Genomic DNA, 20,334 nt, shown 5'->3' on the forward strand with positions numbered 1-20,334 from the left:
ATCGAAGTTTTTCTATTTTTCTTGTTCTGTGTGTTGAAATCAATAAATTGATTTAAGAAAAAGGCATTTCCGCCTTTTTTTTTTTTTTGTGTGTGCATTTTCATGGTCCTCTTTGAAACCTGGTAACAGTGCTGCATATTTTTCCTCTTTGTGCAAAAAAAAACCCCTGCTCTGAACTACATGTAAGCTCAAAGTTCAGTGTGCTCAATTTGTGCATGCAAATGGTCTCCTCTCATGAGCAGCCAACCCTGCAGGCAGAAGGAGCTGAGACAGGGTCTAGCCAAGAGCGGATTTGAGACCTTTCCAGTCTGCTTCACTGTCACCCCATGTCGGTGAGCCTGTTCCTCTTGATCCGTCTTGGCAGCGAGTGGGGTTATTCCGGGTAAGGATCAGAGTTTAAGCTGCTGCTGGTTGTGGATCTGTCTTGTATTTCTGCTTTCACCCACAGGGAGGCTCTAAGGAGGACGCAGCCTAAATTCTGGCACAGCCTCTCTCTGAGCGGAAAAATTAGAACCCAGAGGTGCCACTTCTATTCCCCTGTGTGGGTGCTGCTGCACCGTGGTGTGGATGTGGCACTTGAGGACATGGTTTAGCGGGCATGGTGGTGTTAAGCTGACGGTTGGACTGGATCAGTTTAGAGGACTTTTCCAGCCTTAACAATGTATGTGAACTGGATGAGCGTAGAGGGCTTTTACAACCTTAATGATAACAATGATCTTGTGATTCTAAGGGTTAGAGAAGGTGCCCTCACCAACAGCAGATGGCGAGGGCACTTCTGTAGCAGCTACTGCTGCTTCCTGCAGTAAATGACAGAAACTTTGTCCTTTCCTCTACTTTTTCCCTAAAAGGAGAAAATGCGCCCTCTGGCACACTCCTCCAGCTTGGCCGGACACCAGCCGCCCGGCAGCGAGAGCCGACGTTGGGCTAGGAAAAAGGAAGGGCCACTTCCTCTCCTATGTATGAGGTTGCTGAGAGCTCAAGGGAGGAAAAAAAAGGGCAGAAATAAGGGGTTAAAATGAAAATTTCTCCTTCATCTGCACATGGGGTTATGGGATTGAGCGTGTGTCCAGATCTTGCAGCGAGGAGGTCTGAGCGCTGCTTTGCTATGTGAGTTCCCAAAGGAACCGGAGTCACAAGGTTGTAACTGTGAACGTGACCCCCCTGCCTGCTTCCACCCCGATTTCCCTGCCCATGGCAGAAGGGTTGGAACTCGATTGGGTTTTAGGTCCCTTCCAACCCAAGCCACTCCATGATTCCATGAAGGGTAAGTGCAAGGTCCTACACCTGGGTTGGGGCAATCCCCTATTTCAATACAGGATGGGGGATGATGTGACTGAGAGCAGCCATGAAGAGAAGGATTTGGGAGAAGCTCGACATGAACCAGCAATGTGCACTTACAGCCCAGAAACCAACCGTGTCCTGGGCTGCATCAGAAGCAGCGTGGCCAGCAGGGCGAGGGAGGGGATTCTGCCCCTCTGTTCCTCTCTTGTGGAACCTCATCTGGAGCACTGTGTCCAGTTCTGGAATCCTCAACATAAGAAGGAGATGGAACTGTTGTAATGGGTCCAGAGGAGGCCATAGAGATGATCGGAGGGCCAGAGCACCTCTGCTAGGAGGACAGGCTGGAGGAGTTGGGGTTGTTCAGCCTGGAGAAGAGAAGGCTCCAAGGAGACCTTAGAGCAGCTTCCAGTAGTGAAAGGGGCTACAAGAAAGCTGGGGAGGGGCTGTTTACAAGGGCTTGTGGTGATAGGATGAGAGGCGATGGGTATAAACTGGAGAGGGGCAGATTAGATTGGGTTTAAGGAGGAATTTCTTCACGATGAAGGTGGGGAGGCCATGGCCCAGAGCAGTGGTGGCTGCCCCATCCCTGGAGGTGTTCAAGGCCAAGTTAGATGGGGTTTGGATCCCCCGATCCAGTGGGAGGTGTCCGTGCCCATGGCAGGGGGATTGGAACTGGGTAGGCTTTAAGGTCCCTTCCAACCCAACCCATTCCAGGATTCTATGATTTGAGAGCACAGAAGAGGTCTCAAAGTGATTTTATTCCTGCAGGCAGAGCAAATGCAGTGGGTAAGGAACAGCCCTGTTGGTGTCTCAGAGAGAGAGGTAGTAGTGTGTCCCATTGCGAGTGCCAGGACACCGCGAATGCCGGGCATGGATCGTTTGGGATTGCTGCATCATGAGTCACAAGCCAGGAGTGTGGGAAATGTGCTAAATTATCTGCCAACTGGGTTGGGCTGTGCTTATCAGAGCGGAATTGCTGGGGATTACGCTGAATGATATGGATATGGCCAGAGTTAATCTGAGAGGCCCTCAGGGTGGAGGTGGTGCAGGTCTGATGCAGGAGATGAATGCGTGAGCGTGAGGTGAAACTGCCTGCATCAGGGAGGCCCTCGCCCTTCACCCCCTCCTTCCTTCTGGATCACCAGTTCCTTGCAGATGGAAACATTTTACAGTTACGATTAAGCAGCAATTAAGAGTTTATTGATAATTTAAGGTAGATCATAGATCATAGAATGTTTGGGTTGGAAGGGACCTCAAAGCCCATCCAGTTCCACCCCCTGCCATGGGCAGGGACACCTCCCTCTGGATCTGGTTGCTCCAAGCCCCATCCAACCTGGCCTTGAACCCCTCCAGGGATGGGGCAGCCACCCCTGCTCTGGGCAACCTGGGCCAGGGCCTCCCCACCTTCACAGGAGAACATTTCTTTCTAAGGTATCATCTCAATCTCCCCTCTTGCAGCTCAAAACTGTTCCCCCTCATCCTGTCCTTGCAATCCCTTATCCACAGGCCTTTTCCCAGCTTTTCTGGAGCCCTTTCCGTACAGGAAGCTGCTCCCCAGAGCCTTCCCTTCTGCAGACTGAACAACCCCAACTCCCTCATCCTGTCCTCATATGGGAGGTGCTCCAGCCCTTGGATCATCCCCATGGCCTCCTCTGGACTCGCTCTAACAGCTCCATGTCCTTCCTGTGCTGAGGACTCCAGAACTGGACACAGGGCTCCAGGTTTGGTCTTGGCAGAGCGGAGCAGAGGGGCAGAATCCCCTCCTGGGCCCTGCCGGTCCCTCTGCTCTGGATGCAGCCCATGACATGGTTGGTTTCTGGGCTCGGAGCTCACATTGTACCTCCCATTGAGCTTCTCGCCCCCCAGCACCCCAAGTCCTTCTCCTCCAGGCTGCTTCCAACCCATTCCCTGCCCAGTCTGGATTCGTGTTGGGATTGCCCCAACCCAGATGTGGGACTTTGCCCTTGGTGAACCTCATAAGGTGTGATAAATACTTAAACAAATACATATGTGTATGCATGCAAAGGTAGATCAGTATTTAAGTGCAGAAGGAGTATGAATAATCAAACTGCAAAGATTTATACATAAATTGAGGTGTAAAAATAGATAAAGGGGTTGAGAGAGAGGCCAGCCTGAAAGCTTCCCTTTTGAGACTGGTGAGAATAGTCACGCACAACACGCCAATATTCCTCCATGGGTGATAGACTGATCTCCAGGGGTCTGAGAGGTTCCCTGAGCTGGGCGAGAGTGCTTGCATTCCATGCCTCAGTATTCCCAACAGGCGATGCTGGCTGCCAGCATGCCCATATGAGGACCAGTCCCTGATCAGGGATGTCCCTGTGTTTGCATAGGAGCCATTCCAGCTTTTTTATTGACTTTGCTTATTCTTGGCGCCAAAAGGACGACAGGAGAGGACCTTGACCAAATACATCAGGTCCACGAGCTGTCCCAGCCCATCCATCCCCTCCACTCACATCCCAGCTGGGACTTCCCCCTTCTTCATAAAACGGAAGCTCACAAAGACCCAGTTGCCCATCATGAACTCAGAACAATCTTGAGCAAATGCTCCCAAATCCTTTCCCTGACTTCAACACCAGGTCCCAACTTGAACCACCAACATGTAAGTCCTGCCAACCACTGTGTATTTTATTGATTTCCTTTTTAAAGCCTTGCATTTTTAAGGTACCTGGTGAGCAAACAGCTTGAATGTGTGGTGATCTTTGCAGCAGTGTTTTCATTTGGGGTTGGGCACCAGCCAGGTAAACACATCAGCTTTGCCTCTGTAAGGTGAAAGTCCCTGCCCTGTGCAGGTTCGTTTGGATTAAAAGGAAACCAAAATTGGTGAGATTGTGTTTGCGAGGTTGGAGCTCTTCGTGGGAGGAGATCAGGGGGAGGAGAAAGGTGGCATCCTCCTTCTCCAAGTGGTGGAGTCTCCATCCCTGGAGGGATTCAAAGAGCGTGTTGTTGTGGCACTGGTTTTGCAGGTTTTTGGGGTTGGCCTGATGGTTGGACTGGATGAGTTTGGAGGACTTTTCCACCCTTGATGATTCTATGATTCCCCTCTGGAGCTGTAGCAGCCATGGAGTGGGGATGCTGCAATAGGGCATTTGGGTGTTGCTGCCTTGTTGTGTGCTTCAGTTGGATGTTTCTGCTCTGTGGAAGGTCCCGTGGTAGTACAGGGGAAAGATCTGCCCTGGCTGCACTTGGTTTGTTCCAACCTGCTCCTGGAGCACCCAAAGTTGAGTTGATCCCCATTCCAGAGGGGTTTCCTGTTGGTTTGCTTGGAAACGGTCCTTTTTAGTCCATGCATGACAGGGGATTCATGCTGTTCTTCAACCCCCTGGGCTTTCTGGCAGAGCTAGCAGCTGTCAAACACTGTCTGCTTCCTCCGTGATGGGTGCTGAGAAGGGGAAGACCTCCTGCTGCAGGTTGGTGACGAAGCAGGGCATCTGTTTGCACCCCTCATAGGCGCCCCTGGCCTGGCAGTGAAAGGCCACCTTGCCATTAATGCGGGTGAGGAGGCGGATGAGGTCCAGGTGACGTTCCTCTCCCTCCAGCACCTTCAGCAGGGCCTGGAGGAACATGGATCCAGAGGGGTTGAGGAAGGCGACATAGCCTGAGGAGCACAAAGGAAGGAGAACAGTGTGGAATACTGTGTTCAGTTCTGGGCCCCTCACCACAAGAAGGATGTTGAGGCTCTGGAGCGAGTCCAGAGAAGAGCAACGAAGCTGGTGAAGGGGCTGGAGAACAGGCCTTATGAGGAGCGTCTGAGAGAGCTGGGGGTGTTTAGCCTGGAGAAGAGGAGGCTGAGGGGAGACCTCATTGCTCTCTGCAACTCCCTGAAAGGAGGTTGTGGAGAGGAGGGAGCTGGGCTCTTCTCCCAAGTGACAGGGGACAGGACAAGAGGGAATGGCCTCAAGCTCCACCAGGGGAGGTTTAGGCTGGACATTAGGAAAAAATTCTTCACAGAAAGGGTCATTGGGCACTGGAACAGGCTGCCCAGGGAGGTGGTTGAGTCACCTTCCCTGGAGGTGTTTAAGGCACGGGTGGATGAGGTGCTAAGGAGAATGGTTTAGTGTTTGATAGGAATGGTTGGACTCGATGATCCGGTGGGTCTCTTCCAACCTGGTTATTCTATGATTCTAACACAGTGTGCTCGGAGCTGTCCCTTACCTGGGCTGCAGGCAAATGTCACAACGGTTTGTGGGGGGATGGAGACGAAGTCCAAGAGGCATTCAGGCTCACACTCCGGCTCGGGCTCCCCACTGTCACACTCCAGAACCACTCCCTTGTCCAGTTCTTTTCCCCGGCAGGCCTGTGGGTGGAACAGCTGTCATGAACTTCCCTCTGCTCTCTCCCATCTGTCTCCAGAGCGAGCCCAAAGCTCCTGGGCTCGTTGGGGGCTCCCACTGAAGCCAAGTATAAAACCCATCCCACGGTGCAGAGCCCCTCCCAGCTTACATTTCTCGAGTGCTACAGACCCCGTGGTTTCTCTCCCATCTTTATCCCCTTTCGATCTCATCCATCAAGCATTCTCTTCCCCTCTCATCCATTGCAGCTCAGCTTTGTCAAGCCTCTCTTCACAATGACCCTGGAGATGGGGCTCTCTCCTGTCTTCCCTATGCATTTCTCACAAGGCTGATGCTCCTTCACTTCATATTTACCATTCCCCTTGCCAGTAGATGCGGTACTGCATGTGGGAACTGAGAAATCCACCTGGAAACACAGAAGTCCACTGGGAAAGCCGTGGCAGAGATTCCCCCTTGGAACACAGCCCTTTGGCAGCCCAGTTTGTGCATGGTCCTTTGTCCTACCTGATAGTTTGGTGTTTCTTAGAATCATGGAGTGGTTTGGGTTGGAAAGGGACCTCCAAGCTCATCCAGTCCCACCCCCTGCCATGGGCAGGGACACCTCCCTCTGGATCCAGTCGCTCCAAGCTCCATCCATCCATCCTGGCCTTGAACACCTCCAGGAACAGGGCAGCCACCACTTCCCTAGGCAACCTCTGCAAAATCCTCAAAATGAAGAATTTCTCCCTAAGATCTCATCTCAATCTCCCCTCTTTCAGCTGAAAACCATTCCCTGTCATTCTGTGCGTGCACTCCCTGATCAAGAGCCCCTCTCTGGCTTTCCTGAAGCCCCTTTCTGTACTGGAAGCTGCTCTAAGGTCTCCCTGGAGCCTTCTGTTCTCCAGTCCTCCCTCACTGGACAGTCTGGAGAGGTGGGCAGAGGCCACCAGGTGCTGTGTTGATGCCGAGGGGCAGCAGGTCGGGCTCGGAACGCTCTCAGCCCTGCAATGTTTGCTCAATGGATAACTGTGTCTGTTACTGTGAACTTTGCCCACTGATTGAGGTACTCAGCCCAGTCACCGGGTTGTTGTCTCACACAGGGGACGTCCCCAGATGTCTCCACTCCCTGACCAGCAGCCGAGCCCTTTCCCAGCAGGAAATGAACGCCATGAGTAATTTATGCTGGCTTTGAGGTGAAAGATTTACATCTATTTGCATAACCTTTGCAGAGCTCCCACTGTCTGCCGCTGCCCATCCAGCCGTGGGGTTATTTGTTTGTTTAGTGACTGAATCCTCCCCGTCAATCTGCGTTAAAGCACAATTCCAGGGCTCCTTCTCTGCAAGGGCACGTTTACGCTTCCATTAGGAACTAACTGGGGGCTTCATTGCCTTCCCTACTCCATCATCCGTTCACAATTGAGTTGGAGTTGTTCAACCTAGAGAAGAGAAGGCTCCAGGGAGACCTTAGAGCAACTTCCAGTACGGAAAGGGGCTCCAGGAAAGCTGGGAAAGGCTTCGGATCAGGGCGTGCAGGGATAGGACAAGGGGAATGGTTTTGGGCTGGAAGAGGGGAGATTGAGATGAGATCTTGGGAAGAAATGTTTCGCTGTGAGGGTGGGGAGGCCCTGGCCCAGGTTGCCCAGAGCAGTGGTGGCTGCCCCATCCCTGGAGGTGTTCAAGGCCAGGTTGGATGGGGCTTGGAGCCCCTGATCCAGTGGGAGGTGTCCCTGCCCATGGCAGGGGTGGAACTGGATGGGCTTTGAGGTTCCTCCCAACCCATTCCAGGATTGTATGGTTCTCCCAGCCCTACCATAGCGGTTTGCTGTGCCCAAGTGCCACGGAGATCAGATTAGAAGGCAGCTTTGATGGCTTCATCTACATCCTGGTGGTGTCGGGGAGGAATATTTCATCCCGGTAATGTCACGTTTCATGGCAAACACTTTGTTTTCAGCTTATAGTCCCAAGGGTGCGAAGCTCCAGGAGAAATGCTCCTGGCTGGGACACGTGGAAGAGATTGGAGCTGTTTCCTCATGAAGAGACACGTGTGTGTGTGTGGGTGGTGACAACCTGGGAGAGGAGCGTTTGCAACTAGCAAAGAAACCTCAGCAACAATGAAAGCATGAAAAGAGAGGGATTGGGTTGTGGTGGGGAGCTGGGGAGCGATGGAAGGCTGGAACTCTCACACGGATGTAGGAAAACCACCATGAAACCCACTCACACCAGTAGCAGTGTTAAACCTCGTGCTTGTGCCCATCTGATGCTGCACCAGCTTAGGAATAAAGGGGTCAGGTTCTCACCCAATGCCTGCATTACCTGGATGAAGAAGATTTTGGGGATTTTCCTGAGCACTGGGCACTTCCCTGAGGATAGAATCTGGAAAAGGCGGCTCAGCTGAACCGGCTCCGTGTCGCAACCGAATATGACTCCCTCCTCTCCGTGGCTGGAGATGATGCTCACAAAGTACTTGCCGTGCTCGTGGCGGCACTCTGTAAGGACACAGCCAAAACGATGCTGTTCAGCAATGACCTGGGCTGGTGCCAAGGGTGGGAAATGGGCTGGAGAATCTCCTGTACGAGGACAGGCTGAGAAAGTTGGGGTTGTTCAGCCTGGAGAAGAGAAGGCTAAGGGGAGACCTTAGAGAAGCTCCCAATACGGAAAGGGACTCCAGGAAAGCTGGGCTCTGGATAGCTGGGCTCTGGATCAGGGAGTGCATGGACAGGACAAGGAGAATGGTTTTCAGCTGAAAAAGGGGAGACTGAGATGAGATCTTAGGAAGAAATGTTTTGCTGTGAGAGGTTCAAGGCCAGGATGGATGGAGCTTGGAGCGACTGGATCCAAACGGAGGTGTCCCTGCCCATGGCAGGGGGTGGAACTGGATGGGCTTGGAGGTCCCTTTCAACCCAAACTATTCTATGATTCTAACATCTGGGCTTGGGAAGGGGTGAGGAGCAGGGTTTAGGGGTGTGTACCTTGCCAGTAGAGGTCTTCTATCTCCTTGGCTGTCTTGTTGTGCGCCAGCTTCACCGTGTAATTGAGCCGTGAAAGCACGTTGGAAAGCTTCTCCACTTCTCGCTTGGCTCCTCTCCGGGTCCCAAATGCCACATCACAATCACTGCTGTGAAAATGGGTGTTGACGATGACAAGAGCCCGGTTTTGGCTCAGCTGGGACATGCTGGGATATCTCCTTGGATAGGGAGATGGTCTCCAAACCCCCACCGTGCTGACACGGAGCTCAGCTTGTCTGGCAGTGAGCCCCAAGGAGCTCCTTTGGGAAGCTCAGGTGAGCGTATCCTGCTTCGCTGGCTCAGCACCAGCACAGCTGATTCCCAAGGGCAAGGCAGGAGCAATGTCCTGTCACCTGCCGAGGAGCACAGTGGCACCTGGGCATGACTCACGGGGGTAGGAGAGGGGCATGGCTTGCCCTGGGAACAGCTGTGAGAGGGCTGAGTTGGTGCCATTCAAGCCTGGAGCTTATGGAGATGGTAGAGGAAGGAAAGAAAAGTGAATTTTTTTCTCCTGGGATGGTGGAAGGTTGGGGGATGGAGGTGTCTGCATTGCAGGAAGCACCAGGAACAATTGGGTAATCCCTTCCTGCCTTTCTCACCCCAGATCAGTGTTGGTTTGGCACCTCCTCTACAAAGACAGGCTGAAAGAGGGCTGGGGTTGTTCAGCCTGGAGAACAGAAGGCTCCAGGGAGACCTTAGAGCAGCTTCTAGCACTGAAAGGGGCTGCAAGAAAGCTGGGGAGGAGCTCTTGATCAGGGAGTGCACGCACAGGATGACAGGGAATGGTTTTCAGCTGAAAGAGGGGAGATTGAGATGAGATCTTAGGGAGAAATTCTTCATTTTGAGGATTTTGCAGAGGCTGCCTAGAGAAGTGGTGGCTGCCCCATCCCTGGAGGGGTTCAAGGCCAGGACGGATGGAGCTTGGAGCAACTGGATCCAGAGGGAGGTGTCCCTGCCCGTGGCAGGGGGTGGGACTGGATGGGCTTGGAGGTCCCTTTCAACCCAAACAGCTGCCTTCTCATCCGCCTCACCGCAGCCCTGCTGATCCCACATCACAAGGCACAAATCACAAGGCAATGATGATGTGATTTATTTTTGATTTCATGTGATTCCCTTCCTGTTTGGAGAGGGCTTTGATCATGGTCCCAAGCTTCTCCCAGCAGACACAAAGCCTAAGATTTCTTTATTGCTACAGGAATGGGGGCTGCACCATCGCATGCCTCTGGGGGTAGAGCTGCACTGTGGTATCAGCAGCATTGAGGGGCTGTATCAGCGTGGAGCATGCGGCTCTACTCCTCCACCGCAACAAGGCATGACTTTGGAAGCACTGAACAGTGAGAAAGTACCTTAAATAGCTTTAAATTTGGCTTAAATCCCTTCACGCTGGCCTTGGCATGTGAGAAGGACCTGCTTATTCCACCACCCTAAAAGACCATGTCCATGAGCCTCTCCTGGGTGCCCATGGTGATGGGGCTTAGGTTGGTGTGGTTTCTCCTTGATTAAATGAAGCTGGAGTCCATCCAGCGGCTGGTGGGGCTCTACCAAATCTGCCTGATACCGCCTGGACAAGCCCGTGCTCAGCCCCATCTCAGGGAGGTGCTGCCTCCGTCACAACCCCTGGAGGTGCCACCTGGAGCTTTATGAGCCCAGTGAAGCTTTATGAGACCAACTGAGCACCAAAGCCACCTGCTGAAAGGGGGAAAACATCTCCTGGGGGCTTGCCCAGAGGGCCTGGGGCATGCAGGTGAAGGCTGATGTTCTTCTGATGGTCCACACAGCTGTCAGACACCAGTGGGGCTCAAGCAACCATGGGTGTTGCTGGTAAAGGCTGTTGTTTTTTGTCTTCTGGTCCAGCCTGTTTTTTGGGGTTGCTTTGACTTCTGGCTGCAGCTTCACATGGAGCCTCTCTTCCCTACGCTGGGAGGTTTGCCCTCCAAAGACGTGGCCAGAAATCAGCGCTGGCTTTTCCTCACTAGAGGTGGACACTGTGGTGGAAGGAGGTGAGCTCTAGGTGGGCAAGGGCCAAGCCAAGCTGGGTGGAAAGCTCCTCAAGCTCCACCAGGGGAGGTTCAGGCTGGACATAAGGAAAAAAAATTTTCACAGAAAGGGTCATTGAGCACTGGAACAGGCTGCCCAGGGAGGGAGTTGAGTCACCTTCCCTGGAGGGGTTTAAGGCACGGGTGGACGAGGCACTGAGGGACACGGTTTAGTGTTTGATAGGAATGGTTGGACTCGATGATCCGGTGGGTCTCTTCCAACCTGGTTATTCTATGATTCTATGAAATGGGAATGGTGTCTTCCAAATGGCTTTGCTGGGGGAAGGATAAGCTACAAGCAATGTACAGCACACCCCACTGGGGGTGGCCAGGGGGGAGAAGGGGACAAGGGAGGTTCTGGCTGGTGGGACAGCTGGCTTCAGTCCCTCTTCTTGGAGTTGGTGGCCTCTGTGCGCTTTTTGAGCTGTGCCATGTCGATGTAGAGGTTGCGCTTGAGGACAGCACTAGCGCAGAGGAGGGCTCCTTGCAGGGCTCCCACAAAGCCCCCCAAGCACAAATCCTGCCCTGGAAGAGAGCATGAGGTGGTGATGGCAGCAGCTGTGGTCCCCTGGGAGCAGCCCATGTTCTCCCTCCCCAAGTGACCATCAAACGCTGTTATGGACATCACCATCCCCAACCACCATCCACCTGCCACCACGCCTCCCCTTGGGTTTGAACTCGCAAAAGCCCTCCCTGCATGACCCCTTCCTTCCCCCAGCAGGGAAAGGGCCTCATCCTGACCAGCTAAAATCATGGAATCATTGAGGTTGGAAGAGAGCTCTAAGGTCATCAGCCCAAACAAAATAAATCAGCACTGGGCAGGGAGGCCACGTCCCAGAGCTGGATGAGGCACAACCCGTTCCTCATCCTGTTGGGACCACGTAGTTCCACTTTGATGTGCTCCAGTGACTCTTCCAGCACCCCATGGCACACCAGCAGCTTGTCCCCTCCTTATTCCAAGACAGGACTGAAGGATTCCCCCCATATCCCATGTCCCTCCCATCTGAGGAGATGGTCACTGGCTGGTGGCCAAGGTACCTGTCAGGTAGAGGTTGGGGACAGCCGTCTGTGCCCTCACGGTGGCAATGGCTTCAGCTTGCAGGCGGGTGATGCCGTGGTCCATGCCATAAATCTCCCCCTTGGGGCTGGCGATGTAGTATTGGTTGGTGAGGGGTGTTCCTCCCGAGATGTACTCAATCTGGGGAGAAACAAGGGGACAAAGTGGTCTGCAGGAGATAGGTGTGATGGCATAGGGCGTCTTGTGCTCCAGAAAGCTGTTTTCTTGGGGTAGGAGCTGGGACAGGTTTGCTTGCAGACCCTTGGGTGGTGGTTCTGGCCAAGTTTGGTCCCAGAATGGTTCTGGAGGACCACCATGCCCCCTCCTGCACCATGCATGTTTGGGAGGTGGTGGCAATGGGTTGGTTCTGTGCTGCCCAGGTGGACCTTGTGTCCAGTAGACCCAGCTCCTGTGTTTGCAGGGCTGGGTAGACATGACCCAGGAGAGGAGCTGGAGGACCAATGAACCCCAAGTTTCCTCACCCTGTCCTCGATGCGAGGGTAGAGCTTGAAGACAGTCTGCATGACTGTGTCCACAAAGGTCTTCTTCAGCTCTTCATAATCATCTCCCCGCTTCTTAACCTGCTTCTCCTTCCACTCCTCAAACCACTCATATTTGGCAAAGAACACGACAGCCAGCGTGGATTTACCTGCAGCAGGATGAGGTTGGGGCTGTTGTCTCTCTGCCCGCCTTCATGTCACCACTTTGCTGCTACAAACCCAACCCTCCCCGTGCAAACACTTGAGACATTCCTAGGTCTTCATTGTCCCATATCCTTCATCCCATTATCCTGAAGACCACTTCCCATAAGCAACCCGCTCAGCAGCTTTGACCATGGCTATTTTAGGAGGAACTCCTTGGCTGAAGTCATCAAATGAACTAAAACCCAACAAGACCTTACAAGTCACCGTGTGGTTGAGCTTCAACCTTTACCTGGGTGCCTCATTTCCCAGGTGGGGTCCTTGGCTGAGGGGCAGGTGACAAAGAGGAGCGGGATATTCTTGGCAGCTTCTTCTCTGGAAGAAGCCAGGTAGCGATTCACCCTGCAGAGACATTAAGGTAGGTGAGAACCATTCCCTGAATACTTGTTAGGACCAAATGCTCAAGCAGCAAGGACCCGCCAAGAGCATTCTCTGAGTCACCACCCAGGAATTCAGCTCCTTAAGCTTAATGAAGCACATTTAATGTGGAGCCAAACCTACATTTCATCCAGGTCAGTTCCTGGGTACATGAAGTAGTTGATGGGCTCCAGTCCCAGCTCTTCCCTTGAGCCGTTAAGCCCTACGAAGACGGTGAAACCCCCTTCCCCGTGGGTCGCCATGCGGAGCTGAGCCTGGATCTCTGCAGTGGGGAGGGAAGAAGGGGAAAATGCGTATTTTCTGGGCTCCTTGGCTACGGAGAAGGAGTTTCTCCTACAAGAAGCCCCACTCGCATTTATGTTGGTTGTAAAACTGATTTATCTTGAAATGTCTCCCAGTTCAAGGGGTGCAATGGAACCTCCTGCAAACAGGAGGGGAATTGAAATTTCCTACAGGGGACGCTTTAGGGTACCCTTGGCTTTAATGACTTTCTTGGATTCGCATGTGCTCCTGGTTTGCAGTCATGGAATGTTTGTAGACCAGAATTCTTATCATTGCCCAGAAAGTTCTCACTTAACCATGTCCCTTCCCACCTGACCATGCTCCCTTCTACTCAACTGTGCCTTGTTCACAAGCAACCATCCCCCTTCCACCCAACCGTGCCCCTTCTCACTCAGTCACGCCACTTTCACAGAATCACTAGGTTGGAAAAGACCCACCAGGTCATCGAGTCCAACCATTCCCATCAATCACTAACCCATGTCCCTCAGCACCTCGTCCACCCGTCCCTTAAACCCCTCCAGGGAAGGTGACTCAACCCCCTCCCTGGGCAGCCTCTGCCAGTGCACAGTGACCCTTTCCATAAGAAATTTTTTCCTGATGTCCAGCCTGAACCTCCCCTGGTGGAGCTTGAGGCCATTCCCTCTTGTCCTGTCCCCTGTCCCTTGGGAGAAGAGCCCAGCTCCCTCCTCTCCACAACCTCCTCTCAGGGAGTTGTAGAGAGCAATGAGGTCTCCCCTCAGCCTCCTCTTCTCCAGGCTAAACACCCCCAGCTCTCTCAGCCGCTCTTCATAATCCTTCTTCTCCAGCCCCTCACCAGCTTCGTAGCTCTTCTCTGGACTCGCTCCAGAGCCTCAACATCCTTCTTGTGGTGAGGGGCCAGAACTGACCCCAGGATTCGAGGAGCGGTCTCACCGGTGCTGTGTCCAGAGGGAGAAGAACCTCCCTGGCCCTGCTGGCGACGCCGTGTCTGATCCAAGCCAAGATGCCCTTGGCCTTCTTGGCCCCCTGGGCCCCTGCTGGCTCCTGTTCAACCAACACCCCCAGGTCCTTCTCCTCCAGGCAGCTTTGCAGCCAGACTTCTCCTAGTCTGGAGCTGCTCAGGGTTGTTGTGCCCCAAGAGCAGGACCCGCCATTTGGCCTTGTTAAACCTCCTGTCAATGGTCTCAGCCCAGCGGTCCAGCCTGTTCAGATCCCTTTGGAGCCTCCCTGCCCTCCAGCAGATCAACACTTCCACCCAGCTTAGTGTCACCCGCAAACTTGCTCAGGGTGCGCTTGATGCCTTCATCCGGGTCATGGATAAAGACATTGAACAGGGCTGGACCCAGCACTGAGCCCCGGGGACAACACTTGTGGGAGTTCCACGTAGACATGACTTTCACCCAACCGAGTCTCTTCTAAAGCAGCGAGGAGATTTGTAGCAGTGCTAAACCCAACTTTGAATGGACACCTTGCCAACTCTCACAAGTTTTGTGACCCTGCACTGTGGTTTTTAGGCAAATCAATTGGTGAACCAGGGATTTGCCAAAAGTACGGCTGCTTTCGGCAAACTAATTTTGGTTGAATTGGAAACCCTGCAGAGAAATGTGTGGCCAGGACAGCATTCTGACTGCCGTGAAACACAAACCATGGGGTTTTGCTGATGTCTAAGAACTAATTTCAACACAACCGCTCTTGATGGGACATGGCTTGGAGGGGATCAATGCCATAACCCCCCCGAATCCCCATGCTGCTGTGTTTTACCCGGCAACGCTCGCGTCTCTGCTGGCAGGAGCCTTTCGTAGGTGTTGAAGATCCCAGCATCCGAAATGATAATGGGAGCAAAGATGTTCACCACATCTTCACCTTTCTTGACGCTCACGCCTGGAAGGGAAAGGCCAGGAGGGAAGGAAGAGCTCTGGTTTAAAGCACAGGGAGAAGCTGCGTGTGCCCCTTCTCACCCAACCGTGCCTCTTCCACCCAACCCAACACTCACCGCAGGCTCTGCCCTTGGAGTCCAGCAGGATCCTCTGCACCGGTGCCCTTCCGAACACATTGCCTCCAGCTTTCCGGATAACAGCAATGGTGTGGAAGGCGATTTCTCCAGCTCCACCTTTGGGGTACCAAGCACCGTGAAGGAAGTGGTTGATCAGGATGCTGTGCATGGAGAAGCTGGCCTTGGAGGGGACCACGCCTGGGAAAAAGGAGCAGTGCAATGTGGGTTGCAGGAATGGCAGGAAGACGGGCCAGGGGTTGGGCTGGACATGAAGAAAAGGTTCTTGCCCCAGAGGGTGGTGGAGCACTGGCACAGCTCCCCAGGGAAGCAGTCACAACACCAAGCCGGACAATATTCCAGAAGCGTCTGGCCAATGCCCTCAGTCCCATGGGGTGAATGCTGGGGTGTCCTGTGCAGGGACAGGAGTTGGACTCAAAGACCCTTGTGGATCCAGCTCAGGATGTTCTGTGATTCTATGAGTTTGTGCCAAATCATGGTTTTGAGGCTTTTCCTAACATTTTTAGGACAAGGAGTGCCCTGTTATCAGCTGGACACGATACCATAAGAAAGGAGAGATGTGGGTGAGAAGTGATGGGTCAGCAGTACCCAGAGGAGCAGGGAGGATATCAGACATGGGTGGCCCTGTGGTTCTTCCACTGCTCTGGCTGAGACAGCTGAGTCTCGGGGACCATGAGCAAACCTCCAGGGTGGAGGGGAGGAAGGGAAAAGGCAAAGGTCAGAGCAAAAGGGTTACGGCAAGGCCAGCATAAGGTTAAGAGCGGGCAGAGGTTCTCTTGCATAAGAGGAGCAACGTTTCCACACCGTGTAGCTGAAGAATCATAGAACCATAGAGAGGTTTGGCTTGGAAAGTTCCTCAAATGCCATCCAGTCCCACCCCCTGCCATGGGCAGGGACACCTCCCACTGGATCAGGGGCTCCAAGCCCCATCCAACCTGGCCTTGAACCCCTCCAGGGATGGGGCAGCCACCCCTGCTCTGGGCAACCTGGGCCAGGACCTCCCCACCCTCAAGGAAAAACACTTCTCCCTAAGATCTCATCTCAATCTTCCCTACTGCAGCTCAAAGCCATTCCCCTTGTCCTACCCCTGCACTCTCTGATCAAGAGCTCCTCCCCAGCTTTCCTGGAGCCCCTTTCCGTACTGGAAGCTGCTCTAAGTTCTCCTCGGAGCCTTCTCTTCTCCAGGCTGAACAGCCCCAACTCTCTCAGCCTGTCCTCGTATGGGAGGTGCTCCAGCCCTCCGATCATCCCCATGGCCTCCTCTGGACTCGCTCCAGTCCTCCTCTGGACTCGCTCCTCCTTGTGCTGAGGACTCCAGAGCTGGATCCGGGGCTCTAGGTGTGGGTCTCACCACAGCAGAGCAGAGGGGCAGAATTCCCTCCCTTGTGGAGAACACGGAGGAAAGTAGATAAAGGCAAGCAATGAGGACATGGGGACAACCAGCTGCTGGCTTGCGGATGAGGACACTGGTGCAGAGCATCCATGCGCAGAGCATCCCTCACCGCAGGCTTGACTTCACCTCCGTGCACCCCAGAGCCGCCTGGCTACCTACCATAGGCGGGGAAGATGTAGCTGAAGACAGCCCTGAGCTCGGGGTTGGTGGTGAGCCCATCCACCACGTCCTTCAAGCTGCGCGACGCCAACCGGCAGAAGGGGCTGAGCCACATGAGCAGCCCCGAGCGACACAGCAGCACGGCCAGTGCCCGTGGGATCATTTTCAGGACACCTAGCAGCATGGTTCCTCTGCTGACACTCTGCAGGAGGAGACGGGGAACATGTGCCACCAGCTCTGCGGTGACTGCCCCAGGGTGGGCTCCAAAGATGCTCCAAGGCCTCTGTTTCCCCTTAAATTTACTACTCAGCTCGCAGAAAGGCAATAGGATCCCTTAAGCACGGCATCCCAGGGCAAGGGGAGCACCCAAAACCCCCTCCCCTGAGGTAGAGGGGATGGTTTCAAAGCATCAGTTAATGAATTAATCCATAAATGCATTAATTAATGCTAATTTAGCACCGTTTTCTTAATGAGTGCAATTGCTCCACTGGCTGTGAGGACCTGGAGCATCACTCCATGGTGCCAAAGGGGTAGGTTTGGGGCTCACAGGGGTCTCAATGCATCTGTGGGGTGAAATCTCAGGGTGTGACACTAGGTTTTGAGGCAGAAAAGGGCAATTTTTGGTGGTTTGGGGGTTGGGTTGTGCCATGTTGCTGTTCTCTGCCCTTCTCCAGCCTCTGGGTGTTGGGGCAGGGGGGAATTTTTGACTCAAAATCCCACCCTCTCCCTTTTCCATGGAGAAGATGGAGCTCCTCTACCTTTACCAGGCGCTCAAACTCATTGATGGCGGCTCCCTCCTTGGGAAACTGCTCCTTCAGGCTTTGGAAATATTCCCGTTCTCCAGAACAGATGTGGTATGTCCTGCCGCGGCCGGGCTCCCCGAGAACCACCACGTCACAGGCAGCCGGCAGCCGAGCCCATTCCAACTGCCCCTCTGTCAGCTGATCCATCAGGAAGCGGATGCTGGAGCCCTCCTGCATCTGCCCCACGTAGTGGATACCTGGAAAATGGAGGATTTGGGGCTCTTTCAGAGGGGGTTTAGCCCTTTTTTTAACACACTTGGGGCTACAGAACTTTCGTTTTATTTCCCTCAGCCCAACCCCAGCAGCTCTGTAGGGAGGGGAAAGGGAAAAGCTGGTAGATGCCTTCATGCTGCTTTAGGTTGAAGGGAAAACCAAGCCCTTACCACTGTGTTTTAAGCAGGTTTTGGGGATTTTGTTAGACTTTGTTGTTTTCCCTTTCCATGTCGCTGTAAATAATTAATGCTGCGCAGCTCCAGGGATATTCAGAGCTGGACTTTGTCGATCTGGCAGGAGATGTGTCCTGAGGTGACATCCCCTGCATGGGGAACTCATACAGTTATGGAATCACAGAATGGGTTGGGTTGGAAGGGACCTCAAAGCCCATCCAGTTCGATGAGCAGGGACAACTCCCACTGGATCAGGGTGATCCAAGCACCATCTAAACCGGCCTTGAACCCCTCCGGGATGGGATCTGTGGATTCCGGTTGATGGCAAGTTAGAATCATGGAACCATAGAACGGTTTGAGTTGGAAGGGACCTCTACTGCCAAGTAGAGTTCCCTTTCCTGCTCCCCACTCCTTCCCAAGCCCAGATGATAGAATCATAGAATAGTTTGGGTTGGAAGGGACCTCAAAGTCCATCCAGTTCTCAGCCCCTGCCATGGGCACAGACACTTCCCACTGGATCTAGTTGCTCCAAGCCCCATCCAACCTGGCTTTGGACACCCCCAGGGATGGGGCAGCCACCACTGCTCTGGGCAACCTGCACCAGAGCCTCCCCACTCTCACAGGAGAACATTTCTTTCTAAGATCTCATCTCAATCTCCCCTGTTGCAGCTGAAAAACTTTTCCCCCTCACCCCATCCCTGCACTCCCTGATCCAAGAGCCCCTCCCCAGCTTTCCTGCAGCCCCTTTCCATACTGGAAGCTGCTCTGACCGTCTCCCCAGAGCCTTCTCTTCTCCAGGCTGAACAACCCCAACTTTCTCAGTTTGGCTTCATAGCAGAGGTGCTCCAGCACTGGGATCATCTCCGTGGCCTCCTCTGGATTCACTCCAACAGCTCCATGTCCTCCCTGTGCTGAGGACTCCAGAACTGGACACAGGGCTCCAGGTTTGGTCTCAGCAGAGCAGAGGGGCAGAATCCCCTCCCTTGTGGAGGATATGGAGGCAAGCAGTGGGGACAGGGGGACAACTGGCTGCTGGATTGTGGGTGAAGACACCGTTACCCCCACGGCTCCCACTCCCACTGCTGTTCCCCCCACTGGCATCCCCTCTCCCTGATGCTGAGCGCCCCCCGCACTGATCCAAGGGTGCGTTCGCCCCCTCCTCGTTGCCGTTACCTGTGTCAAACTCGAAGCCCCTCTCGCTGAAGGTGTGGCAGCAGCCCCCCAGCTTCCCATGCTGCTCCAACACCAGCACCCGCTTGCCTGCCTTCGCCAGCAGCGCCGCTGCCGCCAGCCCCCCCACGCCACTGCCCACCACGACAGCATCAAGCGCCGCAGGGACTTGATCTGCGGAGAAAACTGCAGAGGGGGAAAAAGAGGGGGTGTCATTAATGGTGGGATGGGGTGTGTGGTACCCAGAGGAGACCCCAAAACCTCAAGGGCGGTGGGGGGGGTCCCAATCCATGGGGAGATGCTGTGCTGGGAGGGAGATGGGGGGCAAGGACACCACAAGGGACGATGCTGTGCTGGGGGGGGATGCTGCCTTGGGGGTGATGACACCCTGGGGGGGTCACGGTGCCCTAGGGGGTGATGCCATGCTCGGGGGACAATGCCACCCCAGCGGGAGATGCCACCTTGGGGGCTGATGCCACCGTGGCGGGGGGGCCAGGCTGCTCCAGGGGGTAAAGCTGCGCTGGGGACGTGGTGCCACGCCAGGGAGAGTGGTGCCACTTGGGAGGTGATGCCACTCAGAGGGGGTCATGGTGCCCTAGGGTGTGACAGCGTGCTTGGGGGGCAATGTCACCGCCGGGGGTGATGCCGTACCCGGGGGATGTTCCTGCCCAGGGGGTGACGTGGGTCCAGGGGTTGATGTGGGTCCAGGGGGTGATGTTCCCACCCAGGGGTGACGTGGGTCCAGGGGGTGACGTGGGTCCAGGGGCTGATCCGGGTCCAGGGGCTGATGTGGGTCCAGGGGCTGATGTTCCCACCCCAGGGGGTGATGTGGGTCCAGGGGCTGATGCGGGTCCAGGGGCTGATGTGGGTCCAGGGGCTGATGTTCCCACCCCAGGGCTGATGCGGGTCCAGGGGCTGATGCGGGTCCAGGGGGTGATGCGGGTCCAGGGGGTGATGCGGGTCCAGGGGCTGATGTTCCCACCCCAGGGGTGATGCGGGTCCAGGGGCTGATGCGGGTCCAGGGGGTGATGCGGGTCCAGGGGCTGATGCTGTGCGGGGGCTGATGCCCTGCTGGGGGCAGATGCTGCTCCGGGGAGGGGGCTGCCGTGCTGGGAGGCGACACTGTGCCGGGTGGACATGCCACCCTGGGAGGCGATCGATGCTGCCCCGGGAGGTGACGCCGTGCCCGGGGATGCCCTCCGCTCTCCCCCGCCGCTGCCCGCACGCACCTGTCTTGAGCACGGTCCTGCGCACAGCCTTGTCGGTGACCAGAGGAGCGGGGGGGCGCCGGGCGTCGGCGGCGAAGGGGCTGGGTCCTCCTGCGGCGCCGCGCAGGGCCCGGGCGATGAGGAGGGAGAGGAGGACGAGGAGGGCGGCGAGGAAGAGCAGCGCGCACAGCCCCAT

At 54.8% G+C, this 20,334-nt stretch overlaps 2 protein-coding genes across 2 annotated transcripts; both read right to left on the reverse strand.

Annotated features, from left to right (window-relative positions):
• Positions 1-3,794: 3,794 nt before the first annotated feature.
• Positions 3,795-9,244, reverse strand: LOC138731522 (caspase-3-like). Its single transcript, XM_069877489.1, has 4 exons — positions 8,540-9,244; positions 7,884-8,056; positions 5,455-5,596; positions 3,795-4,897 (listed from the first exon to the last, which is right to left on the reverse strand). The coding sequence occupies exons 1-4, from the start codon at positions 8,739-8,741 to the stop codon at positions 4,650-4,652; spliced, it is 765 nt and encodes a 254-aa protein (XP_069733590.1). The 5' UTR covers positions 8,742-9,244; the 3' UTR covers positions 3,795-4,649.
• Positions 9,245-10,914: 1,670 nt separating this feature from the next.
• On the reverse strand, positions 10,915-20,334 carry RETSAT (retinol saturase). Its single transcript, XM_069877478.1, has 11 exons — positions 20,160-20,334; positions 18,934-19,116; positions 17,330-17,571; positions 16,572-16,773; positions 15,002-15,199; positions 14,770-14,889; positions 12,871-13,009; positions 12,602-12,711; positions 12,151-12,317; positions 11,650-11,809; positions 10,915-11,136 (listed from the first exon to the last, which is right to left on the reverse strand). The coding sequence occupies exons 1-11, from the start codon at positions 20,332-20,334 to the stop codon at positions 10,991-10,993; spliced, it is 1,842 nt and encodes a 613-aa protein (XP_069733579.1). The 3' UTR covers positions 10,915-10,990.

Source organism: Phaenicophaeus curvirostris, chromosome 27 (genome assembly GCF_032191515.1).
Source record: "Phaenicophaeus curvirostris isolate KB17595 chromosome 27, BPBGC_Pcur_1.0, whole genome shotgun sequence".
Taxonomy (NCBI): domain Eukaryota; kingdom Metazoa; phylum Chordata; class Aves; order Cuculiformes; family Cuculidae; genus Phaenicophaeus; species Phaenicophaeus curvirostris.